This window comes from Manis javanica, chromosome 8, assembly GCF_040802235.1.
Source record: "Manis javanica isolate MJ-LG chromosome 8, MJ_LKY, whole genome shotgun sequence".
Taxonomy (NCBI): domain Eukaryota; kingdom Metazoa; phylum Chordata; class Mammalia; order Pholidota; family Manidae; genus Manis; species Manis javanica.
In genome coordinates this window covers 66,801,695-66,814,195 of record NC_133163.1, presented here as the reverse complement: position 1 = coordinate 66,814,195, position 12,501 = coordinate 66,801,695, and the positions used below count along the sequence as shown (strand labels likewise).

Sequence of the window (12,501 nt, the reverse complement as noted above, 5' to 3'; positions counted from 1 at the left end):
AATACACACACAAACTTGACTGTAATTCATTCAAACCTGTAAGTACAGATTTATCCTACTATGCAAAAATACAACGTTCCTATGAAAACTTTTATAAGCCAAAATCACATAAGCAAAGAAGCAAGTACCACTAATTTATATGGAAAAATTTGTTAGCATTCCCAGGTGCAAAAAATAACTTCTCTTAGGCTTCTCGGATTATTTTAGGACACCTCTTGCTAACGGATACACAAAATAAATCGAGAGAAAACACAGATGCTCACAGACACAGTTCAAAGCCATAGCAGCATGATGCTGAGACGCTGAGTGTAGCTCCCAGGAAAGGAGCCAGGCGGAGCCACTCTCAATCCCGGGATGCGCGCCTCCTCTGTAACTTGCTGCAAGACAAATGCTGAACGCTATTTTCACTTTTCACCTTTTTCTGAAAAGCATAAAATCCTCTTTGGATTTCTTTTGCTTAGTGAAAACAGGTACTAATGCAGGCCTTTTGTAAAAGCTAAGTGGCATAACAAACTTTCAAAAAGCAATGCGATACTACTATATATACTGTTATAAACTAGAAGACTGTTTTGTTTTTTACATTTTTAAGGTAACAGACACTGGTAAATTTCATGAGTGCTCACTGAAGCTCCTTATCTATTGGCCCCCTAAAGCCCAAGGTTAAGAACCCTTCCAGCACTTTTCTCTGCTGTCCACTGAAAAGCAGCACATACATAGTTGATGGCTGTTTATATAAACTCGCTTATTTAATTTTCAGGATTATATGTATTTGATACAATGACCACTCTCTACCCAGGGACGGATCAGCTGCAGGGCTGATCAAAGAGAGTACTTTCACTTTCTTAGTACTCTGCCATTGGATAGAAGAAAAGCAGCAGTACTACAGAAAAGGCAGGTACATTAATGAGAGGAGTAGGGAAATACATACTGATGCTATTACTGCTTCTACTACAGGGAGGAATACAATACTTCTGTCTGCATACTCCCCAACCAGTTCCATGACTCCAGAAATACTTTCTATGGTATTTTAGGCATAAATGGAAAACACCTACAATATAAAGCATTTGGTCAATTTGTTTTCCGTATCTGGATACTAGCTATTGTATGCCAGGCACTGTAATTAGCAATGGAAAAACAAAAGTAGTAGCAACATGAATGTGTTAGAATGCAGGAGAAGTCTTTGGAGACATTTAAATTTTATCCATTACATAAAGAACCCAAAAGATTATGTGAAAGGGAGTGGTACAATCAAATCAATATTTTACAGCTACAGCCAATTATACCTCAATAAAGCTGGGGGGAAAAGACAGTAAGAGTTAAGACTGTAACTGTGTATAGTTAGCTTAGAGGCAGAGACATCTGTTATAGAGCTACTCACACTACATAAGCATGATTGTTTCCTCATACCAATCCTAGATATTATCATTCTTTTTAATCTCCTAGTTTATGGAGAAAATAAATGTCATCAGACAGAAATCCCTTCACCTTTATACCATCACACCTAAAACATCTGCATCTCACCTCTCTCCACCTTTCCTGTGTCACAAGGAACACACTACCTAAAACCTCTCTCCTCCACTAGTGGATCAGACCTCTGCTACTCAGTGTGGGATTTTCTGACCAACTGCATCAGCATTACCTGGGAACATATTAGGAATGCAAAAGGTCAGGCACCACACCAGACCAACTAAACCAGAATGTGCATCCTAACAAGATACCCAAAACTTACCATGACTCACATTATGTACATTAAAGTTTAAAAAGCACTGCTCCTCCTATTTGATTTGTAATAGTTCTTGATGTGTTAAGAATATTAATTCCTTACCACATTTAGAGTAGATATTGCTTGTTTTCATCTGTGGTTCAAATTCTGAATAATGCTATTTGTTTTTAAAAAGGTTTAATTCTTATATACATTAAACTATCATGTTTTTCCTGAAAGAAAATAAAAATAAAAATAAAAAGCACTGCTCCTGACAACAGTCGGTTATCTCCCAGTATCTCACAATCTTTACACTATATACCATCCATTGTCTGTCCTATCTCATTGACCTCTAAGAGAAAAAGCCCTACACCCCCATTCCAATCCAAAGTCTCAGAAAAGTTTTCCACACTCTCTATCTCTCCATGTTCCACTTATTCTTCAACCCATTCATATCTGCCCCTCAACACCACTCCACTCAGCTCTCATTAAGATCAATGACCTCAGGAATGTTGCTAAATCCAAGGACACCTTTTTAGTCTTCATCCTACTTCATCTCTCACCAGTATTCAATGTAATTCCCTTCTTCTTTTCAAATCACTTTTTCTCCTGTGTTGACATGCACTAATAATGCAAAAGCAATAGTGAATAAAACTGCTGGTGTTTTAGCATGAATCAGGGCAGCTGCACTAAACTGTACTACTAGTAATTGTATTCTTCACTGCCAAGCCCTGGCATGGAAAAAAATAGCCAGTTCCATGACAGAATAACCTTGATGAAGCAAAAAAATGATTTGAATACGTAACTTTTTAATACTCTACTTAAGGAAATGAGAAGCAAGAATAAAGCAACTCTGTAGACCAAAGACTGATGGTAGTGTCAGGGTAGTGCACAACTGCTGGAAAGCTGAACTAGCCACTTCTCCCACGCAGCATCATTTTTACTTGAAGGAACTTCAGACAAACAGTGGTTATTCAGACTTGGATATTTAGCAAACATTTTTTCAAAAATTAACAAAGTAAGCCTTTCCCTTCAAGGAAAACAACTGGAAATATTTGTTGCCAATGATAACATTCAAGCTTACAAGCTAAAATTACATTTTGGAAAACTTTTGTCTGCACCATGAGCTTGACAGCTTCCTAACACTTAAAGATTTTTCTGGGCATATTAACAAATGTGAGTTTATGAAACTGTAGAACAACATTTATCAACAGTTGGAATATCTCTGTAACTCAGTAGGCCAGTATTTTTCGCATGATCTATGCATGATTTTATAAACTTAAACATGGTAAAAACTCCACTCAAAGTAAAAGACAGACCAATAGATGTTAATGTAACAGAACACAAAAAGTTCATAGACATGATTCCAGATCTCCATATAACTACCACTTCAGACATTATCACTTACCTAATTTTGATAATGTTATCAAAGAACATCATAATTATGTTAAAAAAGCATTACAACATTTATCCGTTTTCAAACTACATCTATGGAGGATGACTTTTTCCATATATTTCAATCAGTACAACATAATGCAACAGACTGAATGCAGAACCAGGTACGAGAATCCAGTCAAATCCCAACTCATGATCTCAGCCCTTCAAAACACGGTCCTCTTCCATGTGCTTTTGCTTGCTGAGTGGATCATCCATTCTAACCCGAGTCATTCCTGATACCTCCTTCTTTTTCATTCTATCATATCCAATCATTCAACAAGTTCTGCTTATTTTACCTCTTAAATCTATCTCAACCCTATCCACTTCTTTCTACTTTTACTACAACGACCCTCTCTGAATCATAACCTACCAAGTCTACAAGCATTCATTCCTTCTGTCCACTTCACCCTTCTATTCTTGATAAGTAGGTAATGTTTGTAAAAGTCAAAATTAATGTCATCATTCACTTTTACAGCACTTCAATGCATCCAATTGCTCTTCAGAGAAAACCAAAAGCTTTACCTAGCATCTCACTTCAAATTCTTCACACACTGCCTTCTCTTTGAACACCCTTCTGCCTCACTTCCTCATACTTCATCTCATAGACTCTTAACACATCCTTCAGATCTCTAGGAAAAGCCACTTTCTTAAAGAAGGCACTTCTGACCACCCCCAGCCCTTCAGGTCATGTCCTGCTATACGCTGGGGTCATAAGCACCCTGAAATTTTATGGCCCTTGTCACAATTTGTAACCACAATTTTATTTCTATAATTATTTTGTATCTGTCTTCCGTATTAGACTACTAGTCACCATAAGGGAAGAGGCAGTATCTGTTTTGTTATCACCCTATCTCTAACACCCAACATAAAGGAGGAAGACAATGTAAGAGGTTCAAAGTCTTGTCACTGTTACAGTTATTTATCTTTAACTATAAATACACCACAGGATTTTTACCACTGTGTTCACTTTTGGAACTCAGACTCAGAAAGTCTTCACTGGGGTATCTCTCAAATTATACACCAGGAACATGATTAATGATGTTTGCCTCTGGAGAGAACTGATCAAACAGAAGACAGGAAAGGGAGTGACTTAATTTTTACGGTATAGCCTTTCATGCCCTCATAATTAAGTTAAAATGATTATTTTTCTCAATAGAGCCATCTTGTACCTAAAAGCAATATCCTTAATATTCCATTTTCTAGATCTTCTGGGGAGATCTTAGATTCTTCCCAGAAGATATAACTTTTAAATTGTATTATCTGAAGATGTAGTGGCAGCATCTACATCTGCCCAGGATTTCTCTACTTAGAATAAATACAATGATCTACTTTAATGTGAATGCGAACTCATTTATAACTCATTAAATTTAACTCATATTAAATTTATAACTTATATTACATTTAACTCAATGACATATTAGATGAAAGCAAAAACTAACACTAACTTGAATTTTACTTTCTATAGCATTATCTTGGTAAGTTCAGGCATTAATAAGCAGCATTGCAGCTTCACAAAAAATGTATATTCCTTAACTTCAAAAGTCTGTCAAAACTGGTACCAAAAAATGGAGATCCATGTATAATACTAAGTTAAAGGAAAAGAATCACCTAACTGTTACATGAAAAGCACTGTAGTATGCATTTCAGATGGAGTATCCCTGTTAATCTTCACAAAAACCTAAACCTGAGTCTATCCCGTTCCAACATTATTTCTATCACACCATGTCTTTCCTGATTAAACAGACATATAACTATCAATACAAGCTAATAAGGCAAAAACATATCTGAACATAGAGACATCTTTTACTTTATCCAACATAACTAAGGAATATTTGCTACTATCTTATGAGATCAAGTTGGCATGGGAGATTTCCACCAATATTCAAAATATGCACATCATCCTGCTTTTCCCCTACCTTGTTTGTTGACTACTTCAAGGGATTTCAAAAGACTCTCCAAAATTAACCACAATTTCATGAAATAAAGTCCCAAAATAAAATTCATTAGATACTTACTAATGACATTAGTGGGTACCCCACTTTACTCAAAACACTTTTAACATACATTCATTCCTTTAATAGTCACAAGGAGCCTACCAGAAATAAGATTACTGCCATTTTACAGAGGAATAAAGTAAGGCTCTCAGAGGCTAAATTACATGTAACACACCAAGAATCTGAACCCAGGCTCTTGATGCCACAGGCCATTCTTTCCCCCTCACTATGCTGCCTCTCTGATTTAAAGAAACCAAGACAACTTTCCTTGTGACGAGAAAATCTGGCTGTAGAACAGAGAGAGCAAACTAACGTTTAAAAGAAATACTGACCCAAAAAAACCTCTTGGTTAACACTTTTTTAATGCCATTACAAATAACCCTACTATCTGTTAGTACTTAACAGAAGATATGAAATGATAGCTGATTTGATTGGCAAGTATGACTTATTTTTTAAAATACCAAAAGTAATTCATTAGAGGGTTAATGAAGGCCCTCTAATGAAATCTATGAAAAATCAAATATTTACTTTTCTATGAATCCTGCTAAAATAAGTGTCCATGGAGGGACTACATTATTAGGTACTCGAAGTCTGTCAATAACAAAACCTAGTTGAAATAAATGGGCCACTAACAGATTGTGATTTAGAAACTTTGCTTATGAGGATTTGTATCATAATAGTACTATCTTTAATGGGATTTACAAATAAGAATTACTATTTATTAATTAATCCTCTTTTACTATTCATTCAAAAATGAAGGCAATTAAACATACCTTGTCAATTTAGTGATACAGCCTTTATTCCCACGTCAGAAAAATTAAGACAATTATACCAAGTTGTATGTCAACATTGCAAACATTTTCTACTAATTATTTCAAAATGTCATTAAAACAAATATAGAAACTTCTGAGTTTTCATTTACTTATTACTGGAGTTCAAAATTGTAAATATAAAATATAAAATAAACAGTAAAAACCAAACATGCTCAGCATTCAGAAGAATGGCTAATCTAATTGGGCAAAGTATCATGTAAAAGAAAAAACATAGCATGAATGGCCAATCTAGTACATTGTTACATTTCTGCACAAATTATACATTATAACCTCTGAGTAAAATTGTTTAAACTCTCCAAACTTCAAAATCTATGGTTTCTAGTATTCCAAAAAGTATGCTGTATAGGAAGCATCCAATTTATACTCTTCAAACTGAAATTTACCAACTAATGATTTGCTTTAACCAAAGTACAATGCCATATGATTTAACACCAATGAAGAAATGGACAGTTGTAACATGTTATCATCCATTTTATGTCAATTTCAAGTCACCGTTTTGGTACAAAAACAGTTACCTTTCAAGAAGACAAGTATTTTCCAGTTCATATTTTGAAAATGAATCAACCAAGCTATGGATTAAAATGAGTATTCCTTACTAATTCTAATTCACTCAGCAAACGTGTATTTATGTCATCACAAATTAACATTACTGGAGGAGGTACTTCACCTACCAATTTTTCTCAGAAAAGCGTAAATGCAAAACTGCATATAGTTTTAAAAAGATAGTTTTAAATCTCCCTAGAGAAAATTCCATACAAACTGGAGTCAGTAAATGGTTGAAAACAGATGTCACTACAGCTACTCCAAAGGAAGACTATGAAGAGATGTACTTACGTTTCAAAACACCGATCCACGTTGTCAGACATCAAAAGCAGCATGCATAGCTGTTCAAGGGCTATTAGCTGCATATCCCTTTCATCTCCCTGTCCCATCTGTAGCCATTCCAGCAATGTATCCGGATCCACATCTGCCATGGTTTTTCAAAAGCCTCTTTGCTTAAATTTAAAAAGTAAAGGAAAAAGTCCTTTAAATGTCCAGGACTGATCAGCTTGGGTTTAAAATTTTTTTCTTTTACATCGGCTGGAACCAGATTTTCGTGGTGTCCTCCTAGGAATTAGAAAAGACTTGTAAGTATGTCTGGATAGAGTGCTTAATGTAGTTTTTCAGTTTTCCTTATTCCTCGAGTTTAATTGTTCATATACCATACTAAATAAAAACCAGTTTTACACAAGAGTATAAGCTGATCAGGTTGCTGCTTAACTAGAAACCAGAGCTGTCCTTGTCAAAGACAGTCAAACAAGCTTCTTATCCCACTACTGCTATCACTAACGTCTGTGCCAAAAAGCAAAGAATACCTTACTAAAGGTTATTTTTTTCCAACAAACTACATCCCCGCTCCTCGATCCAAAACTGATTTTCAGGTAAGGGTTAGATTCAGTATTTGTGGAGACTCTTAAGCACTTTGATCCAATCCCCCTCCAAATTAGGTTTCTGCTTTAAAATTACCTCCAATTTCACAAATTCTCCTGACTTCTCAATTTACTTACGGCTATTCTTAAGATGTCCCAATACAAACGATAATTAGATACAAGATAATTAGCTAAGAATAAAGACATGGTTAGGCATTTTGACAGCCTTGGCAACTGTCCTTTAAAGTTTAATAAGAAATGCTTAAAGTGAATGCAGTGGACTAACACTACGGATCAGAACAGGCCAATCTACGGCCTCCTTTCCCCATCGCCACAGAATGGGGCAGTTGGTTAAAAAACAAAAACAGAAAAGCAGCCCCAGCAGGCAAGTCATTACAAAGGCTCGTAAGCGGCCTGAAGAAGGACAGCTTTCGCTCCCACGTAACCCAGCCGCATGTGTACGAATCCAACGGCGGGTCTCGGTGGGCACCCAACGGGGGCGACCAGCAGGAATGACCCAACACTCCGAGACCAGCCGAGCCGGGCGCCCGCAGGCGCAGGCACAACGCTCAGCTTGTCCGGCGCCAAACCGCGCTAACACAGCTACGCCGGTCTAGGAGGAGGGGAAGTTCTGGAGAAGCAGGAAGCCTCCGGGCCCGAGCGGGGCCGCCGGGCAGCGCAGGACGGCGGGTCTCCCGGCAGAGACGCCCGTAACTCCGAGGCTCGGCGGGGCGGGGAGCCCCTCTCAAGGGCAAGACGGGCCTGTTCTGGGCTCCGGCTCCGACCAGCCGAGCCCCGCCGCGGGCAGGGCCGGGGGAGGGGAACAAAGGGGCTGAGCGGCTGAGTCGGCAGCAGCCCCGCCGACCTCACCAGGGGCCGGGCTCGCTGCCCGCCCGCCACCAGGCGTCCCGGATCCCGGCCCTCAGGTCCGGCCCTTCCGACCGCTCCGGATACTCCCGCCATCCCTTCCCTCAAGCTCTTACCCAGGCCCGTCGTCCGAAACCGCTCGGGTCCAGCTCCAAGCAGGCCGCGGGCAGAGCCAGGCCCGGCCGCGGCCCTCGAGTTCCCAGGAAGCCGCAGGCCGCGCAGGGCGAGTTGGGCAGGCGGCGCAGGAAAAGCCGCGCCTCGTCCCGCCCCTTCCTCTGCGGGGACCTAGTGACAGGAAAGCGAGAGGTTCCCCCGGCCGGCGGCGGCCAGCACAAGTCCCGTCCCCGGCACGCGGCTCCTGAGGCGCCGCAGCTCAGAGGCCCGCGCGGTGCTGGCGCGGGTAGCGGCGGGGGGAGGCCGCGTCCATCGCGATGAGGGAGGGGAAAGGGAGGAGGGCAGGGAAAGCCAGCCGGAGAGGCTGCGGAGGGCAGCCGAGCTCGGCGGAGGCGGAGCAAGTCTCCGGCCGGCGACCGCGCCGGCCGCCACGTGGGGCGCTGCGGAGGCCGGTAGGCAGCCGTGTAGGGACGCCGACCTGCGGCGCCCGGCTGGCGGACGCTAGCCCCTGCCTCTGCTCTCTGGCCCCCGGACCTCGGACTTTCCCGACCTTGTCGGCTGTCGCTTTCCTATCGCGCGCCTTGGCGCCTTTACGCTTCGCGGTCGATGCCGCTGCGCTCCCAGCACCCTGCGTACAGTGGTGCACGCACGCTCGGCTGGTTTTGCACCGTGTCTACACTCAGCGTGCCCCTGTAAAAGGACCCGATGCTGTGTGCCGTAGCTGCGACCCGACCTGTCCTTGCCGAGCCTCCCACCCCGGCGACCAGCACTCAGCCGAGAGCTTCCCCTCCTCCCCACTGTCACCCTCCCTACGCACGGAAGTGCGTCGCGAGAAGAAAAGCGCCTCCCTTGGGTCCTGAGAGGCAACCCCCACGCGGTTCGCGTGAAAGAAAACCTTTCAACACAACCCTGGGAAGTATTATAGAGTATTACCTCCATTGTACAGATAAGAGAACTGAGGCCCCAAAAATGTGTAAATTAAAGTCCACTGGCGCCCCCAGTAAGCAGCTGCGCCCAGAGTGTGCTTTTGACCCTTCCTGTGGGTTGTCTCAAGTGTGTCAGTAGTTACTTCCTTCAAAAGTTTGTATCTCACATACATTGGATGTAAAGTATGCCTGGGTATACGACGTACTTGGAGATGTTTAGGATGTAATTGGAAATGTGAGTAAAACTTCCTAAAATCAAGTAGTGAATCCCTTGGTTTGAGAGATAAGTAAACCCATGCTCCACGTACTCCCACTGTACTCCATCGTCTTTTAAAAATGACTACTACACGATAGTATTTTAGATGTGTTCCTTTAGGCAATCAGAGGAGCTGCTACATATGTTTAAGAACCAGTAGTTTGGAAACTACAGATTAGCACTTCAGATATCTGCAGGCACATGTCCCACCCTCACAGATAATGGTCCCTAGGTCTCCTATTAACAGATCAAATCAAGAGAAAAGGGTAAAGATTCCACTGTCTTGGCACAACTGAAGCTCATGAAGATGATTATTCGGAAGCTGTGAATGTGACTTGGAGCTGCCCAGAAAATCTTCAAGGAGGAAGTTGCATTTTTTTCTGGACCTTGAAGAGTGGGTAGACTGTGAACACTGAAAGGGATTGGGAAAGATAGAAGCAGAGCCCGATAGGTTCTGAGAAAAGAAAAGAGGACCAGTATCCCAAGCAAAGAACCCACATTAAGCAGAGAGGGAAAGAAGGTAAGGGCTAAACTAAGCAGGGCCTTGAGTGCCAGATGGAGAATTTAGGCACAGGTAAGTAACAAGTTCTGGACTTGAACTCTAACTGGAAAAGTTAGTCTTTAGAAAGAATTGTAGGGCAAGAGTGGGTCCAGCATAGCTAAAAAGAGCTACCTACACAGGGAGATTAGCTGGGAGGTTGCTGAAATCCTCCAATAATGGAGGGAGGAAGGGCCTAGTTATTGGCATTAAGAATAAAGTAAACCTAAAATATATTTTTAAAAAATAGATTCCAATTTAAATGATTAACTTCAATTAGTTTTTTAACCTTCAGAGAGGCTTTGAAAGCTAGAAAATGGTGATGCTGTTAATAGAAAAAAGAAAAGTTAGAAAAAGAGAATACAGGCATACCCTGGAGATATTGGCAGGTTCAGTCCAGACCAGAATACAGCAAATACTGCAATAAAATGGATCAAATCAAGTTTGTGCTTTCCCAATATATATAAAAGTCATGTTTACACCATACTATAGTCTATTAACTGTGATAGTACTGAATGCAATATCATTATTTCTAAAAACAACAATGTACATACCTTAAGAGTGGGTAGACTGTGAACACAGTCTTCACTGCTAAAAAGTGCTCACCATCACCTGGGCTTGCAGCAAGCTGTCATCTTTCTGCCAGTGGAGGGTCCTGCCAATGGTGATGGCTGCTGACTGATCAGAGTGGGGGCTGCTGAAGGGTGGGGTGGCTGTGACAATTTCTTAAAATAACACAACAATGAAGTTGGCCACATCGATTTACTCTTGCTTTCACAAACAGTTTCAATGTAGTATGTGATGCTGTTTGATCGCATTTTACCCACAATAGAACTTCTTTCAGAATTAGAGTCAGTCCTCTCAAACCCTGCCACTGCTTTATCAACTAAGGTTTATGTACTGTTCTCAATCCTTTGTTGTCATTTCAACAATCTTCATAGCATCTTCACCAGAAGTAGATTCCATCGCAAGAAACCACTCCTTGCTCATCTATACTAAGCAGCTCCGCCACTCACATTTTATCATGAGGTTGCAGCAATTCAGTCACATACTCGGGCTCCACTTCTGATTCTAGTTCTTTTGCCATTTCCACCACAACTGCAGTTACTTCCTCTAGTGAAGTCTTGAAACCCTCAAAGTCAACCATGAGAGATGGAATCTACTCCTTCCAAACTCCTGTTCATGTTGATATTTGGACCTCTTACCATGCATCACAAATATTCTTAACGACATGTAGAACGGTGAATTCTTTCCAGAAGATTTTCAAGGGACTTGGTCCTGATCCATCACAGGAATAACTATCTATGGCAATAATGGTTTTATGAAAACATTTCTTAAGTAATAAGACTTGAAAGTCAAAATCACTCCTTGATCCATGGGCTACAGAATGGATGCTGTGTTAGGAGGCATGAAAACAGCATTCATCTCATTGTCCATCCCCATTAGAGCTTCCGGGTGACCAGGTGCATTGTCAGTGGGCTGTAGTATTTTGAAAAGAATCTTGTTTTTGAGCAGTAGGTCTCAACAGTGGGTTTAGGTATTCAATAAACTGTGTTGTAAGCAGATATGCTGTCATTCAGGCTTTGTTCTTCCCTTTATAAAGCTCAGGCAGAGTAGATTTAGCATAATTCTTAAGGGTCCTAGGATTTTTGAATTAGTAGAGGGGCTTCAGCTGAAAGTCTCGAGCTGTGTGGTTAGCTCCTAACAAGGGAGTCAGCCTGTCCTTTGAAGCTTTGAAGCCAGGCATTGACTTCTCTCTGCCTATGAAGGTCATACATGGCATTTTCTTCCTGTACAAGGCTGTTTTGTCTACACTGAAAATTTTTTTAATATAGCCACCTTCAGTAATTCTCTTGGGTAGATCTGCTGGATACCTTGCTGCTTCACCAGCACTTTGGTGTTACAGACATAGCTTCTTTCATCAAATCTCATGAACCAACCTCTGCTAGCTTCCAACTTTTCTTCTGTAGTTTCCTCACCTCTCTCAGCCTTCATAGAATTGAAAAGAGTTAGGACCTTGCTCTAGATGAGGCTATGGTTTAGGGAATGTTGTAGCTGGTTTGATCTTCTATCTAGACCACTAAAACTTGCTCCATATCAGCAATAAGCCTGTTTTACTTTCTTATCATTTGTGTGTTCATTGTAGTAGTCTTTTTAATTTCTTTCAAAAACTTTCCCATTGCATGCACAGCTTGGCTAACTGCTACAAGAGGCTAGCTTTCAGCCTATCTCAGCTTTCAATAAGCCTTCCTCACTAAGCTTAATCATTTCTAGCTTTTTATTTAAAGTGAGAAATTTGTGACAATTCTTTCCCTTGAATTCTAAGAGACCATTGTATGGTTATTAATTGGCATAATTGCAATATTGTTGTGTCCCAGGGAATAGGGATGCCCAAGGAGAGGGAGAGAGACTGAGGAATGGCTGT

At 41.0% G+C, this 12,501-nt stretch overlaps 1 protein-coding gene across 11 annotated transcripts in view; it reads right to left on the bottom strand.

Annotated features, from left to right (window-relative positions):
• HECTD1 (HECT domain E3 ubiquitin protein ligase 1) overlaps positions 1–8,651 on the bottom strand; it is a 127,250-nt gene extending 118,599 nt beyond the window's left edge. For all 11 annotated transcript variants that reach the window (XM_036999303.2, XM_036999306.2, XM_036999304.2 and 8 more), the window contains exons 1-2: positions 8,359–8,651; positions 6,801–7,073 (exon numbers count right to left, since the gene is read on the bottom strand). In XM_036999303.2, coding sequence (XP_036855198.1) covers positions 6,801–6,940 — 140 coding nt within the window. In that variant the 5' untranslated portion in view covers positions 6,941–7,073; positions 8,359–8,651. The remainder of the gene's footprint in view (positions 1–6,800; positions 7,074–8,358) is intronic.
• Between the last annotated feature and the right edge of the window lie 3,850 nt (positions 8,652–12,501).